Raw genomic sequence first — 19988 nt, 5'->3', positions numbered from 1 at the left:
TTAAACAGAAGACCCAATGCTATAAAAAAAAAAAAAAAAAAAAAAAAAAAAGAATCCCGGAACCCACTTCTTATGCATCCACAAGGAAATGAAATCTGGCAACAGCCTGCAGGGGCTGACGCCACCATTTGAGCCCTCGGCTGAGACTGCAGAGCTCGGCTTAATACCCAGCTTGCAGTCTTGGGAGACCAAGCTCTGCGCAGAAGAGGTGTGGAGTTGGCCGGCTGAGCAAGTGGGGCTGTACCTGGACTCCTGCGGAAACTGAGCAGACAGAAATGCGCTGTTTTAACCCAAGGATTGTGGCCGTTTGCTGCCTGCCCTCCCTGCCTGCATCTCAGACAGCTGCTCCTAACTCACGAGGCTTGGTCAGCCCTGCAGCGCAGTGGGCACTGTTAGGCCTTCTAACCCAGCTCCAAGAGAGGTTGCCGGGAATGTCACCCACAGACGCAAGCAGTGCTGCTTCGGAACATCAAGCACCCATGAGCCTTTTGAACTTCATTCTTGATATGTAGGAAATAATCACAGAGGGATTCAGTTTGGTAAATATGTAAATGGGTCAGTTTTCTTATTTATTTTTTTCCTGGTACTCGGAATGAACCCAGATCCTGCACACAGAGCTACATCCCCGGCCTTGTTTTGGAGACACTGTCTTGATAAATTGCCCAGGCTGGGCTCAAATGTGTGATCATCCTACTTCATCCCTCCGGAGTTCTGGGTTTCAGCACACCTTCTTAGGGGCACATTTTAACATTCTAACCACGTAGTTCTGCACTTTGGGCTTTAGAGTCACGAAGAGCTGGATTCAAATCATACGCCTGCTACTTCCCAGTTCATAACCTTGGCCAACTTATTTAATCTTTTCTCCAGTCATCTGTCAAACGAGGATACTGATTAATACCTGCTTCTTACAGGTCTAAATGAGGACATTCGCTGGACAAGATAACTCTAGTATGTTCGTTGTGTGCCAGTTGCTGGAAGTTCAGTGATGAGCAAGCAAGACTGGCCTCTGATTTAGCACTGCCACACAAGCACATAGCACAGCCCGGCCCGCAGCAGGCGTGTGCGAAATGTGAGCCATTATCAGAGTTTTATCCTAGGGCTCCAGGTTCCAGCCCCACCACATGTCCCCCGAGAAGACCTAGATATTTGGGGCTAGGGAGAAAGCTCAGCAGTCTAAGTCCCTGCCTGGTAAGTGCAAGGACCCAGGTTCAATCCTTGGTACCATATGCTGTGCCAGCCCCAGAATTCTGGGCGCCATACCAGCCACTGAAACTGGGTATGGTGGCACAGGCTTGTAATCCCAGCACTTGTAATCCCTTGGGGAGGCTGAGACAGGAAGATCACTACAAGTCCAAGCTGCATAGTGAGACCCTGTACCAAATAAGTAAGATTTTTTTTTAAATAATCTTTTTTTTTTTAAGTACTAGATATTTATACCATAGGACCTCTGTTCTACAATGCCAACTTCCCACCTCCCCCACCATACCTCTGGGTCCGCCCAGCTGCTTTCCTCCCATCGTCAGAAAGTCTTCAGCAGCACTCCAAGCTTCTGATGTGAAAGGCCTGGTAAAGCAGGCCATGAGCTTGGCCACCTCTCTCCCTCACCTCCCACATCCACGCAGTCACCAGTCCCTCAGTCCTGGCCTCTAATTACCTCTTGTTCCCTCTGCATTCCCACCACCACTGCCTTGGTTCAACCTCTGTGCAACTGAGCTCAGTAAATAGCAGGTAGCTCGTGATCTGGCCGCAGTTACCCCTCCTGACTGCCTCCAGACTCCCCTACTTCAATGCGGCAATACGGCTGCAGTAAAATCAAATGTACTTACGTGATGTTCGGTAATTTACGTCCACACCCTGCCTTCCCCTGCACCCCAACCCCCAGGCTTTATAGTCCAGAAAAACAAATGTGGTGTTTTATGAGCCTGAGCCTTCACAGCCCTATACCTCTACCTAGACTCTCACCATGTGCCCACTTAGCTCCATCCACTCTCCACCCAGCTCACTAGTCAGCTCAGAGACTCCCTGAGACGGAGCTTGGCCTCGTACCTGGTGTTGATATCCACTGCTGTGTTATATTAGAATGTATGTGTTTGTGTGTCTGTCTCCCTTACTAAACTAGAAACTATGAAAATACGACTCTCTTCCACCAGGGCGTGGTGGCACATGCCTGTAATCCCAGCACTCAGGAAGCTGAGGTAGGAAGACTGTTATGAATTTAAAGCCAGCCTGGGCTACAAAGCCAGCCTGAACTGCACAGTGGGACTCTGCCTCAAAAAGACCAAAAAAAAAAAAAAAAGCTGTCTTTCTCACATCTGAGCCAACACAGCGCACACAGGGGACACCCATGATCTTTTTATTGTATGACGTGAAGTCCATACTTGTTCCTCTACCTCGATTTCCCTACATTATAAAAACAATAGCTAGCCCTTCCATCACACATCTGCAGGCTGACCGCCGCTACGTCCACGCCCACTGGCTCAGTGCTCTCCGCAATCCTGACAAGTGGACACAATAATCATCTCCATTTTACAGGTGGGGAAAGTAAGGTATAAAATAGTTAATTTTCCCAAGGTCAAGGAGCCAGAACTTAAAGTTAATATATAGTCTAATATATTATATCTAATTCCTCAAATCCATACGAGATTTATCACACTGTTTGGTAAAATTACCTGTGATGATAGTTGCATGACTGACTAAAAATCTTTAGAAATAAACATTGTTCATAGATCTGATCATGATTTGTTCCCCCAAGTAAACATGGCAGCAGCTGGAGCCTGGAGCATTTCCTTTTAGGACAAAGCTATGGCCTTTACTCCAGAGCCTTTTAACAAGGTCCTTTCACATGGTGCTGGGGGCGAACCTAGGGCCTCCGGTACGCCAGGCAAGTGCTCTACCACCGAACTCCATGGCCAGAGCTGCTTCTAATATAACCTGCAGTTAAACTCCTGTGAGTTCTCAGACCTCCTAATCACCCGACTGAAGCAGACCAAGGCAGCAGGAGCTAAAAGTTGAAAGGATACATTAATTAGGTAGCGCTGATGGCCAGTAGGCCAGGAAGACCTTTAGGACAATAACCAAGCCCTTTTTCTGTTGCTCATCCTCTTGAGCAATAGAACAATGTTTGTTAGACAAAGGAAAATCAACTTAGTTGAGTCCATAAGTAGAAAAGTAGAACCACAAGATGAATTGTGTTACAACTCAGCTGACCTAACTGAAAAAATAAAAATTTTTAAAAAAATTTTAAAAGAACGAAGCTGACCAGACAGACAAGGTTTGTGCTCTCATAAAACTTACAGTTCAGGGTTGAGGGGTGGAAATTTTTATAAAGAAAAGGAAACTATAGCTTGGTTGTTACAGAGTGATATTTGCTGTGAAAAAAAAAAAAATGCAGGATGAAATGGGTGAGAGAGTGTGTATAGAAGTTCCTGGACAGAACAACCAGGAAGAGAAATCCTTTAAGCTAAGTCCTGAGTGTCAGAAAACAACCAACCCGGGAAGGCTCCAGGCGGAGGGACAGCAAGCACAAATGCCCTGCTGCGGGAGCAGGCTGTGTGGCAGGAAAGAGAGGAAATCCTTCGGGCAGGGTGCTTGTGGGGAAGAGAGACTCTGCCAAGGCGGGAGGAAGCAGGAGTCAACAGCACGACTCAAAGCGCTATTCAGCCTGCAGTATAGAGAGGGACAAAGCTCTGATCGCAAGTATTTTTTGAAGCATTTGGTTAGTCTATGGCTGGAAAGAGCCTCACATGTAGCTTAAAGGTTGCTTTTGCTTTTTATTTTTTCGCTTAAAGGCATTGAGGCTCCAGACAATTTTCTTAAGTATCAGGAAAATTTTACTATGTCTTAGTCTCTTTTTTGTCCATTAATTAAAGATAGCATAATTGATTGACTTCCACTCACACATGGGAATTGCTGTTAATGTAGAATCACTGGTTTTTTTCCTTTTTTTTTTTTTTTTTTTTTTTTTTGCGGAACCGGGAATTGAACTCAGACCCTTGCATTTGCCAGAGAAGCACTTATTCCACTGAGCCATCTTCCTGGCCCCAGAATCACTGTTACTAGAACAAATTGTTAAATACTACCCTTTAATTTTGCTAATTGCCCAAGACAAAGTGACATAAAAAGATGATGTAGAATCCATAATCCACTGTTCTACAGAAATAAATTTTTTTCTACCCTTTTTCTCCACCTAAAATTAATTGGGTTTTTTTGTTTGTTTGTTTTGTTTTTTGCGGAACTGGGGATTGAACTCAGGCACTTGTGCTTGCCAGCTAAAATTAATGTTGATCCAGGAGCTACTTTGCAGCTGAACAAGCAGAGGTTAGCTGGGGAGGAAGTGCAGGAATTCCAGAAACTGAGGAGAGAAGGGAGTAGAGGGGAAAGGGCGTGTTTGCAGCCAGACATAAAACATGTGAAATCCCCATTGCTTAATGTCCTAACAGGTCCTGCAATAGAAGTTACAGAATATGAATGGCATGTGTTTCTTTTTGTGAGAAACAGGGTAGAATTTGTTCATTCACCCACCAAGAAATATATTCGTTGGCCAAGTACGGTGTGCCAGGCTCTGAGCCAGGTCCAGCAGTCCTCCAGTGAGCTAAAGCGGACATTTCCGTAAGGAGGCGACCCCTACCCCAGCGCCTTCCACTCCGCACATTTGTCTCAAATCAGTGTTAATTGCGCCACCCTGACATAGCTGCTTCTTTGGGACAAGTGTGAGACCATGTCTTAGAGTCAGGACTCACGTTCCCAAGTCTTTGCCTTGAGTCAGGAAAAAACTTGGAAAGAGTACTTCAAAAGGAATTCTCTCTCTCTCTCTCTCTCTCTCTCTCTCTCTCTCTCTCTCTCTCCCCAACCCACCCTTGGCTCTGCCTCTGGCTCTGTTTCTCTCTCTCTCTGACAGGGGCTCACTATGCAGTTCAGGTTGGCCTCAAACTCACTAGGTAGCCACCTTCAAGCTGCTGCCCTTAAACCATGGCGATCCTCCTGCCTCAGTCTCTCAAGGGCTGAGGTCACAAGTGTGCAGCACCATACCTGGTTCTTTTCTCCTCTTGAGGCCATGGAAGTGGTCGTCAGGGAGCTTGGCAGGGTGTTAGTCCTGGGGAACCCTATGACTTATGTGAAAAGATTCCCCCTCTTCAGAGCACCCCTCCCCCGTACTGGAGATCAAACCCAGAGCCTCCAGCTTGCTACACAAACACCCTGCCACTAAAGTATATCCTCAACTCTTTTTATTTTGAGATGGAGTCTTGCTAAATTGAGATGGAGTCAGGCTGGCTGAAACCTATTATCATCCAGCCTCAGCGTTAGGGTTACAGGCATGAACAGCCTAACATTCTTACAGTCTTGTTGATGAGGTGGCCAGGTTATGATGAGCTAGAGGAAGGGCCTGTGCTGCTGCTGTCAGAGGGAAAGCTGTGCAGGGTAGCTAGCTCAGTGGCATAAGCACCTGCCTGGCACGCACAAGGTCCAGAGTTCAGTCCCCAGTATGTAAAACAAACAGGCAAAAAACCCAAAGGGAAAAGTGTGGGGTCTCTTTGTAGTCAGCATAGAACTACAGAGTTTGCCAGTGAGCTCCCCCAGAAGAGGACAATATCAGGCAGGAGGGCCCTGGGACAGCTTCTTCCTCAGGTCATTGCCTTTCACTTTGCTGCAGCCAGCTGGGTTTCTAACAGGCTATTGCAGATCCGGATGCTAGTTATAATGATTCTGTATTTAATTTAGGCCATATCTAAAGGACATAAGATATCTGCCCTTTGAACAGCAGTGAGCCTAAGGCTACTTTCATTATTGCAAGACAGGCAAAAACAGCATTAAGCGGTGTGTGATATAGGCATGCCCTAAAGGGCCCATAAAGGTAAGTGATTTGCTGCCGAGGGTCAAGTGCTGTGGAAGCGGCAGGGAGGACATAGGTGAGAACCTCAAGCTTAATGGCTGGCACTTTAACCTCAAACTTCCCTCTTGAACAATTGTGACCACCGCATGGTCACCCAGTGACTTTCATCACCACCACAGCATTGGAAGACTGGCCCTGGACTTCCCTTCTGGCCAGCTCAGACAGCAGCAGTGGCTGGCTCGCAAGCTCTGTACCTGGGGACACACGAGAGTGGGTGGAGGGGCAGAGTACTTTCGCGTGAGTCACGTATGTGCTCATAAGGGTCCCTTACAAAGGGCACACACGTTCTTCTTTAAGAGGATAACATTTCTAAGTTAAAGCTTGTGCAGAGCCATGGTGACTTTTTTTTTTTTTTTTTTTTTTAATGTATTTAGTACAGGGTCTCACTACACAGATGGGGCTCTGGGATTACAGGTGCGTGCCACCACGCCCAGTCTCAGTCGCTGTCTCAGCACGCTCCAGGGCAGGGCTGGCATGGCACCCAGTGATTGAACCCCAGTCCTCAGTCTGCCCAAGCAGGTGCTTTAATCCGCTGAGCTTCCTGGATGGCATGTTGACTTCTTATTGAACCATATGTGACTTTCTATTTACAGAATGATCAGTTATGATTTGGACTGTTTGAGATCACTTGGGCTCTCAGAACCTGCTCCTTCCTCCCTTGCTATCAAGGAATGGAGGCATGTCGTGTTAGAGCAACTTCAAAAATGACAATGCGCTTTCAACTAAGGAACAAGACAATGGGCCTCTTTCCTTTTAAGAATTAAGTAGGCCAACTAAATGTATGAATGTTAGAGTTAAGCATCAAATTTTTCTTTTTCTTTTCTTTTTTTTTTTCTTTAGCAAGCAAGAACTTTTTTTAACCCAAGTATTAAGAGGTAAGTTCAGCATGATGGGTAGAATAAAGAGTGGAAGTAAACATTATAATCCTCATAGCAGAATATTGAGAGTGCCATTCCTTCCAATCGCTCTTCAGTTGGCTTGCCACTAAGGTAGGAATAACTGTTCACATGATTTTGTAGGAATAAAATTAAAATAGGGCTGGGGTTGTGGTTCAATGACAAGGAGCTTCCTTAGCACTGCTTGAAGACCTGGGTTCTATGCCCAGCACCCCAAAAGGAAGAAAAACTTAAATACTTTTGTGCAAAGCTTACATTTATCTACTCAAAGGATTCCTTTAAGATCAACATATCAGAATTATCCTGGTGTGGTGGAGCGGGACTGTGAAGCTTAAGGCAGGAAGATTGGGCAAGTTTGAGGCCAGCATGAGCTACATAAGTTTTAGGCCAGTATATACTAAAAGCCTGTCTCAAATAAATAAATCTGAATCTAAGATTGGCACAAGTAAACTTAAATATTCCCCCGCTGGCTACCAAAGCAGCAGGAAGGTCTGTGCCCCACCTGTGACTGCGCAGCAGCCTTCTGCCTCCTGAGCCAGGCAGCGGAGAGTTTTAGCAATTCAACATGAAGACCCACATTGAAACGATATCCCAAATTCAACTCGCAAGTTGCGCTTTCCTCTTTGATAAGGGATCAGCCAGAAGGGTGTGTTCCCCTCCAGGAGCTACCCTTCTTGACAAACTGGTCTTCAATGATATCTTTTAGAATCTTACAAAACTCCCAGAATGAAAAGAGCACAAGGATGGGTGCATTCAACTTAAATGCTTTTATTGACAGTCTCTTGGAACAATAAGCAAACAATGCTTAAATTTTTCATTCAAATTCACTTTCCACATGTCAAAAGACCTCAAGGTAGAAAAAAATAAAATAAAAATATAAATATCTGAGAATCCATCTTAATAAATAAATTAAAAACACAATAAAACGTTTTCATGGAAAACTGTTAATGTCAGAACATTCAGACCACCTCAACAATGCATGATCGGTAACATTACAATGAACATTGATGGTGAAGAAAAACTACAGTACACGGATATAGCTATTCATTTCTATCTACTAGAAAATAAAGTCATATCTTTTTCTTAGTTAAATATTGGTCATTTCTAATCAGAACACACTATTGCCAGGAACACAGTAGTTATTGTTAAAATCAGCTGCACTAGATACAATTTGAAAATATCCAGCACCAAGTAAATTCCAATAATGAACCCAAGAGATTAGTTAATGCTATGAGAAGACTAAGGAGAAAGAGAAAGAGACACAGACCCAGGCCTGGCTCGACATGCTACTAACTACCAGCTCTCAGATGTGTCACTGGGAACAATACACACTCCATGCGTTTTGCTACATCTCCGGAAGAGGTAAGGACTTGAGTCCACCATGGATGCTTTCAAGTCCTTAAGGCCCATAGCCTGGTGTGTTTCACGCACAGATAAGGTCTTCCCTAGGTCTACAGGAACCCTGGAGGGAAGACATGGTTCTCCTCTCTGAAATGCACCGACTTGGGCAGTGGCACTTGGGGTGCCAGCTGCCTCCCCTTCCTCGCCCGCTCACAGGGCCAGCAGTGTGGGTGAGCTCAGTGAGTCAGAGGAAGGCTCGTTGCTGCTGCTGCCCTTGCGGTGGGCAGCTGCACAGCTGGGGAAGGAGTCAGCCTCCGGGTAGGTGAAAACGAAGGAAGACGTGTAAGTAGTGCAGCTGGGGGTACAGGTGACCACTGGGGTACACAGGGGCTCCAGCTCTGTCGCCAGGGGCCCCATCCCCAGAGAGCTGCTGTGCAGGGGCTCCCAGTCTGCTGCATAGAAGGAACCAGACAGGTCCATGTCTGGCACAGAGCGGGCAGTCTCAGAGCCAGTGGGCCTGGACGATGTGGGGAACATGAAGTCATCAAAGGGTTCTGCCTTCAGCTCCACGCTGCTGATGCTCTTAACAGGCTCCACCGACGGCTTGGGCTTGGGGTCATTGAGGAGGGGTAAGGTGAAGGCCTCCTCGGACTCCGGGGTCGCAGCCTCCTGCAGGCCCCCACTCAAATCCAGGGATGCCACAGACATCTCTTCTGGAAAGCCCAGGTCATCAGGGATCTTGCAGGCAGGCCGATGAGCTGCTAGAATGAACTCCAGCTTCTCCTTCTCCTTCAGCAAGTTGGCAATTTCAGTCTGCAAAGCAGACTTTTCGTCTTCAAGTTGGTCTGTCTCCTATAAACAGGGATAGAGGAAGCATGAGACGCTGTGGTATAAGAGGGCCTGCTCTCTTACTCCCAGTCTCCAACTCTCCTTCTAAGTTTTTGAAAGGCATGACCCATGGCTCTACCTACCGCTTGGAGTGTATCAGTCAGCTCCCTCCTCCGGTTTCGGCACTTGGCTGCAGCCATCTTATTCCTTTCCCTCCGGATTCTCCTTTTCTCTTCTTCTTCAGGCGATAACTGAAATGATAACCAAAAAGACCAACATTCAGCAACAGTGTCTGCCATTCGTCCATCTTTGATCAAGCTAGTGCCTGCAGCTTAGAACCCCTTTCTAACCTGCAGTTGCCAGCTGGGTGTGACTTGCATCTAAAGGGAGACTGTCCTCCAGGGAACAAAGACAAGCTCAGGCTGAAACACGGGGCAGGAAACTATGGGGGAGGAAGCTACTAGGGTACTTCTTGGGGATCAACTATAGGAGTCAGACTTAGGATGGAAAAGTCCTGAGGGCTGACACTGGGATCAGGAGGTGTGTGAGTTCCATCAGGGCTTAACCTCTCTAACCGGGCTCCCTCTCTGCCTACAGCGTCTGCACCCCACCCCCACTGCAGAAGGGCTCCTCACCTGTTCCACCTTGCCCCTCCTGCCGATGCTCTGCGCCCTGCCTGCATTCATGGTCTTCACCACTCCCGCCCTGGAGTAAGCCCCAGCAGGCGGGGTAGGGACTCCGTAAGGGTGTGGGGCTCTGGTCTGCGAAGGGGCCACGGAGGAAACCAGGGCAGGCTGCACCAGCCACTGCAGGTCCGGGCTGGTTGAAATGGCTGTCACCGTGGGGATGAAGTTGGCACTGGAAACAGCGAGATCGCTACAGAAGTCCTAAAACAAAACAGAAGAAGAAAGCTGACGTGAACAGGCAGGTTCTAGACATAGGTGGAATGAGCCGAGTTACTGCCGCATGCAGCAGTAGCGAGGGGTGAGAAATAGTCTTGCGGCTGTCCAAGTCTTCTACGCCTCTCTTTCCTGATGAAAGCTTCCCCTTTTGCCCCCCAAGAAATCCGCAGCGCAGTGCTTTTCCCCTCCATCCTGCTGCCGCCTTCCCGTTATCCCTCCAGCATCACTCGCTTGAAAGGAGGTTTGTTATAAATATCCCTGACGTCTGAGCTGACGCAGGCGCCGCTCCGGAGTCTCCAGAATGAACTCGCTTTTTATCAATGAAACTGCCTTACACACCGCCCGCTGCACCCTCCTCCCCGAACCTGCCTCCAGGCTGCAAGCGGCCCAGGGAGGGGGCATTGCCGCTTTTTGCCGCCTCCCCAGAGGACTGGGGTTCTAGTTAGCAAGTCTCTGTTAGGGACAAGTTTGCCCCAACTAATGTCAGAGACAAGTCTGGAGGCGGTGCGGGGAGGCAACTCAGGACGAACCTGTCGCGGGAAGAGGAGCTAAGTCTTACTACGACAAGCGTGCGTGAGCTCAGAACAAGTCCCAGGCTCCCACCCTGCAGCTGCTCCGACCTCGGAAGCAGCCCGCCTGGGCAAGAGGGACTTCGATAGGTGTGCCTGAGCGTCCTGCCCGGGTGCCTGCAGCCCGCGGCGACCCCAGCCTCCGGGTCCCGCAGTGGTGCGAAGCCAGCCTTACCTGCGCGTTGACGGGAGAACCCATGCTGGAGAAGGAGTCAGCCGGCGAGTGGTAGTAGGACAGACTCTCGGCCGCCGGGGAGGCGCTGCTGCAGCGGGAGGACGCCGCCTCGTAGTCCGCGTTGAAGCCCGAGAACATCATAGTCGCGGCGGGTGAAGGCCGGGCGAGGGCTGAGGGGTGGAGACAGGTAGGAGCTGCGGGGCAGAGCTGGTGGGATCACGGTCACTGCTCGTTCGCTGCGCCGCTGCCGCCCGCTCTATCTCGGCTTCAAGCCTGCTCGCTGCAGATGCAGTTGGAGTACTAGGCGCCGCAGCCACCGCTTTTATAACAGCATTTTATGAATGAGACAATACGTCACTGGGCGCAACCACTGAGGCATGAGGGGGGCACGCGCAATCCAGGACGCCTTGGTCACCACCCGACCACCTCTGCAGCGCACGCAGCCCCTGCCCGTCCTGCTGTGTGCCCTTGTTCTATGGGCGTTTCGCAATCAGGGTCTTAGGGGTCCCTTGGACCTCTCTCTTTTTGGAACTTCGGAAAGGCTCCCCCCCGCGACTACAGGGAACGGCCGTGGAAACCTGCTGACGCAGATGTCCTAATATGGACATCCTGTGTAAAGGGGGGGAGGGATTGACGGGAACTGCTCCCCGGCTGCAGCCAACACAGAGGGTGCAGCGCGGGGGGAGGCGGGGGCCGCGGCCGGGGGAGGGGAGGCAGGACAGGCGGAGAAAGAGAGCGAACAGTCGCACCTGTTTCAATGCAGACCCTTGTTGCCCCGGTCAGAAAGGATGGGCGTGGGGGGGAGGGGGTCGCCCCTTTGCCATTGCCCAGAGCCAAAGGACAGTTTTGAGGCTCAGGAACAGAAGAAACAGGTAAATAGGCCTGAAGGTTTGAAGCCTAGGCTTTTAAACAAATGCGCCCCTACTTACGTCCCCCCTTATTCAATGCAAAATGTGGGATCGCTCAGCCCCCTCGCTTCGAACCCCGGGGCTCGAGCAATCCTACGCCTGTTTTTGGAAGAGAAAATGGAAGATCCAAAATAAGAATACGATAACCTACTTTATCTACGATGCTGGGTTCATTCATTCATCCATTCATTACTTTTTGCTTTTAAGGAAGACAGTGCACTAATTTTGTTTCTTGGTCATATGAAAAGATATTGGTGTTACTGTTAAATCCAAGACACGAGCCGATAAACACTGTGCAAGACCTCGGCTCAAGAATAGGTCTGACAGGTCCTTCGCCTTGAATCCGCGTTGGGGCGAGGGCGTTGCGTGGAGTGGGCAGGGGTCCGTCAGTTCGGGACTACAAGCTTCTAGGGGTAACACAAGTCCGCACTGGGGAGACGCGGAGGGTGGGTGGGTGGAGCGGCTCGTTCGATCCCGCCAGGAAACTGCGCTTACAGGCAGCCCGCAGCGGGTGATTTTCCAGCTCGGACTTGGAAGGGGGAGGCCCTGGGGGAACTGGAAGCCTCGCGCCTAGCAGCGGCCAAGCGGGAGATCTCGCCTGCTGGAGCCACCCGAGCAGCTCTGCGTCTCAGAAAATGAGGCTTAGGAAGGCAAGATGCCCCAGAATGCGCCATCCCTCCAGATGCCCCCAGCCTCCTGCCCCGCTGCAAAGTACAGCCGAGGTCACACTCCCCTGGCTGGGCCCCAGAGCGCCAGCCACCCCGGGACGAGAATCTGCAGGTTCCCGCTAAACCCTGTGTCCCCTACCCCACACTTTGGGCCCCGGGGGAGGGGGGAGGTAGGACCGAAGGGAGGTAGGATTAGGGCAGGGGACTGGTCCTTCAGGGTGCGCCGGGAGCGGAACCGCGAACCTGCTTCCAGCCGGCGCACCCGGGAGCCAGGCGATCCTGCTATAGATAGTAACAGGGAAGCGGCTGTTTACAGCAACACAGCGCCGCCAGGGCCGTCTCCAGGCGACGCCGCGAACGGGCGCGCCGTCTGCCGGGCGAAGCTGCCCGCCCTCCCGGCTCCCCCGGGCCTGGGCCCCTGACATCACCCGCGGTCCCAGGCTGAGCGCGGCTTCGCGGCTCTGCGCTAACCTCCATTCTTAGAGATCCGACCCGGCGGGAGACTGCAGGGCAGGAAGGCGGGATTCGTGGAACTGGGCCACTTGCTATTTTTGCATTCGCTGTCACAGACAGAGGTGAAAACAGAATTTCATCGTTGTGTATCATTGGTTTATGTGGGTGGGAATTTAAGCTTTTTTTGTTCTTTCTCTCTCACTCAAAAGGGATGAGGGAGAAGAGGAAAAACATACATATAAACACAGTCTTCTTGGAGCTGCTCTGAACCCTAAAGCAATTCTGTGGGCCTCAGGTCTCCTATTTTTGTCGTCTGTCAGGCCATTCCACTGTCCTTGATTGTTGCAGAGAGAGAGACAGAGAGAGGTCATGAAGACAAATCCATCTCTCCTCATTACTAGCTTTGACGAAGTAGGTCAAGCTTTGAATTCCTGGGTTTGCCCTTGCCTTCCATTCACAACTGGATCTCAGAGCCACTTAAGAGAAAACCTAGAATGATTTGATTTACTTCTCCTTTAAGTCCAAAGCAACCCAGGCCAACACCAAAAAAATGTGTCAAGATTTTACATCCAGGATTTATTTCACATATCGCTTAGTTTGCCTTTGCCAATAAAAAAAAAAAAAAAGAACAGGGTCTTTGGATGAGTCTGACTCCTCCAAGATAGTTTAACTCTTTCGTTCTGGGCACCACTATGACCAGGAGCTGAGATTTAATACAGCCATCCCTCTGAAAAGGATAGGCCACGTTCATTCTTTCTTTTGTTTTATTTAACCAAGAACTCTGGGCCCCTGCAGTGCCAAGGCCTGGCTGTGTTGAACAAGATGGACAGTTCCTACTACCCGCACAGCGATGCCAGTGTCCTGGGGAAGGGCAGCATGTAATCGGGGAGAGCAGGGCAGCAGTGAGGCCTGCCAGTGGTAAGAACGGGAGCCCTGGAGCACAGAGGGCTTTCAGGCAGGTCTGAGCCACCACACGTGGTCATGTTTCTTAAAAGCTGAAATATATATATGTGTGTGTGTGTGTGTGTGTGTGTGTGCGTGTGTGTGTGTGTTTCCCACAGGCAGTGACCACAATCAGAGATGGGCCTTGACCTTCTGTCTGCTGGATAAAGAATGATGATGTCGCAGAGGGCCAGAGCACCATCCCAGGAGTGAGCTCTCCCACAGTGCAAGTTTAGATTGCCCCTCCTGTCCCACTAACACCCACGCCTCTCGTGGTTCAAAGACATGTACACACCTCAGTCTGTTCATGTATCTATTTCAGGACTGCAAAATCACATGTTGAGATGTGGAGCAGCAATGAGTTCAATCCCCAGTGCATAATTAATTAATTAATTAATTTTAAAAATGGAAAAGGAAGGTGGGGTATAGCTCACTGGTGGACTGTTTGTTGGGAAAGGGCCAGGTTTGACCTCAAGCACTCATCCCCCCCCAAATAATCATAATAGTAAAAACAAATAAAGTGAAGTTGAATCAGCAAGCCCACTCCTGGGTGTATACCCAAAGGGAATGAAATCACTCTGCTTAGCTTAAAGGATGTTAGCAGCATTGTTCCCAATAGCCAAGTATTCATCCACAGCTTTTAAAAAAATGACCAAGAGGGGTGGCTCAGGCCTGTGATCTCAGCATTTGGGAAGCTGAAGCAGGAGGGCTGCAAGTTGCAGGCTAGCCTGGACTACATAGTGAGTTCAAAACCAGCCTGAACTGCATAGTGAGACCCTGTCTCAGGAAAAAGGAAATTTTCTCACTTGTAACAAGATAGATGAAATGAAAGGACATTATGTTAAGTGAAATAAGCCAACACAGATAGGTAAATACCAAGTGGTATTATATGTGAAGTCTAAAAAATTTCAGACTCATGGATGTAGCAAAAGTGCCGAGATAGCTCAGTGGGGTAGCCCTTCCTTGCAAGAACAAGGTCCTGAGTTCGATTCCAAGTACAAAAAAAAAAAACACACCATAGATGTAGCAAGTAGAAAAGTAGTTAAGGGCTGGAGGGTGGGGGTGGCTAGTTAAGAACAGGGTTGGAGGACTGTCCCACAGACACAGAGCTACAATTAGGAGAAATAAGGATGAATGCTCTATTGTAGTACAGTGACTATAATTAATAATAGTGTATAGCTAAGAAGAGCTAAAAGAGAATCTAAATGTTCTCAGTGCAAAAAAAAAATTACAAATATTTAAAGTAACAGAGATGTTAATTATCCTGATTTAATTTTTCTTCAATGTATACATATACCAAAATATGTTGTACACCATAAATATATACAATTATTTTTTATCATTAAAAAAAGCAACAGGGGTTCAATGCCCGGCACCACATGCCACACCAGCCCTGTCCCCATGCCCACTAAACCAGCCACCAAGATGCACATGGTGACGCACACCTGTAATCCCAGGGCTAGGGAGGCTGAAAACAGGAGGATCATTATAAGTCTGAGCTGCGTAGTGAGACCCTGTAACAAATACATTTAAAAAAAAAAAAAAAAAAAGGCAGAGCACACACAGTGTACCATAAAAATAAAGAAAACCAGAGACCATGTTTGAAATTATCATTGCAATATGCAAGGGTCAGTGTGATGTTGGGACGAGTGTGTGCATGCCTCTGTGACCAAGGTGGCTCCTCCCAGCAGGGCGGGGATCCCATGCTCTGCACAGGTCTAAGCACGTAGCACCAGGTAATGTGTGATCAGCTATGTGCTGGCTTCCTCCAATCTGGTGATCCAAACACAAAACAGAGGATAGAAATCTCACACCTGGCTTTTAGTCTAACTGAAAACAAATTCATTTGTCTCCAGCTGATTTTCCTTATCATTTATGGATTTTTCCTATTTTGCACTCAAGATTAGATGCACATCAAGCTGTTCTATAACTTTCCTAGTTGGGTATGCATTGTTTAGCCTGATATTGTTGCAACATTAAGTGAAAGGCTGCTATCTGTGTCCCCTACGTAAATGCTGCCGCACATGGCCTGTCCCCAGCACGCAGAAGTAGCTATTTAGTTGGGGAAGTGTGGTCAAGTGGTGAAAGGCTGTGGTCAGAGCACGGGACCAGAAGTCAGGAAGACGTGGACACCAAAATCAGTCAGTTCCTTCAGGGACTTGGGGAAGTCACTCCTTAAACTTGTTTAACAACTTTTGGCCTTTGTCTCTTTCACAAACTGGTATTTGCTTGGCTTCAACACAGGGCTGGCACATAGTAATGTTCACTAAATATTAAATTTAAAGATGAATGAATGAATGAATGAATGAATGAATGAATGAATGAATGCTCTCATCTAGGCAAGGAGAACATAGATCAGTGGTGGCAAACCTATGGGACACATGCTGCAGCCGGTTGTTTGTTGTCATTGAAAGCTCTAAGCAACCATCACTGATGTAAATAATTGCCCTTAATGAGTACTTACAAAGAAAATAGACAATGCTCTTTAAATCTTTGGAAAGACTGATAGGCTGAATCTTCTATTCTTGGGCATGAACAGGCAAAAATTGGGAAAGGGATGGGCTGGGGAGATAGCTCGGTAGTCTAAGCGCCAGCCTGGAAAGCGCAAGGACCTGGGTTTAATCTCCAGTACTGCCTGCCTTGATGGCCCCACACTGAGCCAGCCACCGAAACATGGCGTGGTGGTGCGTGCCCGTAATCCCAGCACTGGGGAGGCTGAGACTGGAGGATCACTACATGTCTGAACTGCATAGTGAAACCCTACATCCAATAAATAAAAAGGAAAAAGAAATGGGAAAGAGGAAAAAGATGTTTGGGTTATTTTCAACTGGTGCAGACTATGTGTGGCATTTTAGTGGTTCATGACGACAGATCAAACTCAGCATTGTATAGAGCCCCATGGGAGAGACAGCCAATGTCCATACATAAATACCACATTGTCTGCAATGACAATGACAAAGTTAGCAGCTCAACTTTACTTGATTCATTTTGAAATGTCTGCACCCAACAGGGAGAAGAAGCATTCCTCAATTCCTGCTGGACTCCCACACACGTGAGCCCAACACAGGGTCTTAGAGGTCAAGGTTACTCACCCTATGCCTCAGATTGTCAGCAAAAACACTGCCCCTACTTAGAACAGTGGAGGCACAGAATTACTGCCACCACAACTAATTAGCGCTAGTGATTTATCCTCTTTGGGAAAAATTCTGCTTCCATTCTGAACAACTCCTGGCTTTCTGACAGCAAATGATGATTCAGTGGGATCCCCGTCCTACTGCTAATGTGAACATTTAAACAAAGCTCTGTGTGGTCCGTGGGACACACTCCATCTGGAGCTAGGAAACCAGGGCCAGCTGTGCTGCGGAAGGCCGAAGACCAACGCTCTCGAGCCCAAGCTAGCAGTTTCTTTTCCCGCCACCACCATGCAGGCGTCTGTCTGCCAAGCCGAACCTTGCTGAAGAGAGGAGGGCCCACCGTCAACAATCATGAAAGCCTTCTCCAGGTTCTTAGCTCCACAGATGTCCTCAGCTGACCTCTGTGGCTCTGATGGATTCAGCTGCTGGAAATCCTAAGGAACCAACCCCACCTATGTCACCAAACCTATGGAGCAAGGCGCCCTACAACCTCAACTGCAGGGCTTTCATCCAATGAGAAACTCTCGTCTCAGCATGGGCAGGGCTCAAAAGGTCTGGCACGTGACATGCTAGAAGTGTTATGACACCACATCCACTGCCTTATTCAACAAGGCAGATCTTTAAAGAGACACTGATCTTTGTAATGCCAAAAAGTTTTCCATGACTTAAAGCAGAGAAATCCTGACCAGTATATAGAAAATCAGAGTTACAATGCCTTTTTTCTTTTTTTTAGTATTTTAGTCAAAGCTATTTTTTTGAATGTATTTTAGTTCAGGGTCTACAGGGTCTCACTACACTGATCAGACAGACTCCTAGTGATCCTCCTGTTGTCAGCCTCCCAAGGTCTGGGATTGCAGGCGTGTGCCACCACACCCAGTCTCATTCGTGGGGTTGGGGCTGGCCCAGCACGCCAGGGATTGAACCCTCGTCCCTGTGCTTGCCTAAGCAGACACTTTAGCCCTCTGAGCTATCTGGCTGGCCCCTAAAATGCCTTCTGGCATAGAGAATATAGTTTCATCCTTACATGTGAGTTTTTAAAATCATAGTTTAGGGTGTTGTTGTTGTTTGTTTGTTTGTTTGTTTGTTTGTTTTTAATGTATTTGGTTGTTACAGGATGTTACTACACAACTCAATCTCCCCAGTGCTGAGATTACAACCCGCCCTGGGGGCGAGGTGGCATGTGGTGCTGCGGGATTGAACCCCTAAACTTGTCTAAGTTTGCATAAGTAGGTGCTTTAGTCCACTGAGCTATCTCACCTTGCCCTTAGTTTAGTTTTTTATTGTATTATATAAGAACACTTTTAGCTGGATACAGTGATGCATGCCTGAAGTCTCAGTTACTAGGGAGGCAAGGCAGAAGGGTCATAAGTTTGAAGCCAGACTGAATTAGCAAGATCCTCTCCATGGCCTTGTTTTGATTTAAGATCCTTTCTCAAATAAAAAAGTCTGGGGCTATAACTCACTGATAACACTTGCCCAGCATAGACATGTCCCTAGATTCAGCCAGCACAGAAGAAGAGAGGGAGGAAAGAAAGGAAGGAAAGAAAAAGGGAGGGAGGGAAGGAGGAAAGAAGGAGAAAAAGGAAAGAATACCAGGAGGGATGGAGGGAGGGAAAAGAAAGAGAAGACATTTCAGCTCTAACTCCTGGGCTGGATTTTCTCCACTGAAAGATTAGCAATCGCTAGTGAGATTCCTCACATAACTCTCTTAAGCGTCCCCCCTCCAGACTCTGGCACACCCTGGCTTGTAGGTAATCAGGACAAGACAGATCACACACTACAGACCACCCCCGCCTAGGAAGGCTGGAGTAAAGCGTAACCCTGAACAGGCCGTTGGCCCTCCAACCTGTTGAGAAGCTAACTTCTGCAATAACACTTAGAAAACAAAAAATGGACCAGAGATATAGCTCAGTGGCACAAATGCCTCACTGGCAAGTGCAAGGTCCTGAGTTCAATTCCCAGTACCAAAAAATGAGAAAGAAAACAAAATTTTAAAATACTACACTCCCTTGGGGGCTCCAGGTCGTGGCATCCCAGCCCCTGCCTTGCCCCGCTCCAGCCAGGCCACGTTCAAGGTGCCAAGGTGGCTGTGCCACCCACCGGGCTGGCTGCAGATCACGATGGGGCAAGGCTTCCCGACATCCTCACCTGCTCAGATGCCCCTTCTCAGGAAGGCCACCCTGCCCCTCACTCAAGTCCAAGGCTTTGCTCCTCCTCCTGGGCCTTCAGCCACCTTCTGTCTAGCCTGTTTCCTGTCTTACTGAGCTTAGTGCTCCGATACCCTGTGTGTGTTCTCATTGCCTGCCTGAGAGCAGCAACTTGTCTGTCCTATTTAGTGGTGGTCCAGGCCACAGAGATAGCTCAGCCGTCTAAGACCCTGCCTAGGCAAGTACAAGGACCCAGGTTCGATTCCCCAGTGCCACACACTGTGCAGGCCCTGCCCCAGGCGTGCTGGCACACACTGGGGAGGCAGAAACAGGAGAATCACTAGAGTCCGAGCTGCATAGTGAGACCCTGTACCAAATACAATTTTAAAAAGCAGGCAGTCCTCTGTGCTGACTCTAGTAAGCACTCAGGAAGGGTTTGCAAAGTGAATAAAGGGTTAGCATCAGTTGTCTTGTGAGGGGAAGGCAGTACCTATTACCCTTTTGGACGAAGGACTTTTTAAAAAAAATCTTTTACTTATTTGGTACAGGGTCTCGCTATGCAGCTTGGGCCTCATAGTGATCCTTCTGTCTCAGCCTCCCTAGCCCTGGGATTATAGGCGTGAGCCACTATGCCAGGTTTTGGTGGCGAGCACTGCATACCTAGGGTTCCCCGGCAGGGTACGTGGTACCAGGGATTGAACCTGGGTCCTTGTACTTTCCAGGCAGGCGCTGAGATCGCTCAGCTAGCTCCCCCAGCCTGAAAAAGGGTTTTAATGGGTAACTTTTTAACCTGTGCTCTCGTCAGGTGCAAAGAATCCAAATCCTGCTCAGTACTTTCATTATTTGGCATAAAAATTTAAATGCTTACCCACCCAGGGCTTTCACCATCTTGAGAAGTGCATAGACTCATGACACTTGCTGTCTAGGTGTTTCTAATTCCTGTCACACAGAAGGGTGCAAGGTGCTTTAATCCATAGCTACCCTGCCCAGATATGTTATCAATAAGACCTACCAAAGCCCTCAGTTCAATCCCCAATGCTGAAGAGACAGAGACAGAGACAGACAGAGACAGAGACAGAGACACACATGCACACATAAAGATTACCTGTTTTTGTTTTTCCTGAGTGGTTTATAT

General features: G+C 48.4%; 1 protein-coding gene across 1 annotated transcript; it reads right to left on the bottom strand.

Moving 5' to 3' along the window:
• Positions 1-7534: 7534 nt before the first annotated feature.
• Positions 7535-10939, bottom strand: Fos (Fos proto-oncogene, AP-1 transcription factor subunit). Its single transcript, XM_004624869.3, has 4 exons — positions 10602-10939; positions 9591-9842; positions 9099-9206; positions 7535-8979 (listed from the first exon to the last, which is right to left on the bottom strand). The coding sequence occupies exons 1-4, from the start codon at positions 10740-10742 to the stop codon at positions 8338-8340; spliced, it is 1143 nt and encodes a 380-aa protein (XP_004624926.1). The 5' UTR covers positions 10743-10939; the 3' UTR covers positions 7535-8337.
• Between the last annotated feature and the right edge of the window lie 9049 nt (positions 10940-19988).

This window comes from Octodon degus, unplaced genomic scaffold, assembly GCF_000260255.1.
Source record: "Octodon degus isolate 3935 unplaced genomic scaffold, OctDeg1.0 scaffold00007, whole genome shotgun sequence".
NCBI classification, from domain to species: domain Eukaryota; kingdom Metazoa; phylum Chordata; class Mammalia; order Rodentia; family Octodontidae; genus Octodon; species Octodon degus.
Note: the sequence above shows the minus strand (reverse complement) of the source record. Positions and strands in the feature narration are given on the sequence as shown.

Excerpts from the sequence above, each read along its gene's own strand:
- Fos (XM_004624869.3), bottom strand. The coding sequence starts at position 10,742 with ATGATGTTCTCGGGCTTCAACGCGGACTACGAGGCGGCGTCCTCCCGC. Across the intron at positions 9,843-10,601 it reads GTTCTCCCGTCAACGCGCAG|GACTTCTGTAGCGATCTCGC; the intron begins GTAAGGCTGGCT and ends GTTTTGTTTTAG. Across the intron at positions 9,207-9,590 it reads GGAGGGGCAAGGTGGAACAG|TTATCGCCTGAAGAAGAAGA; the intron begins GTGAGGAGCCCT and ends TTATCATTTCAG.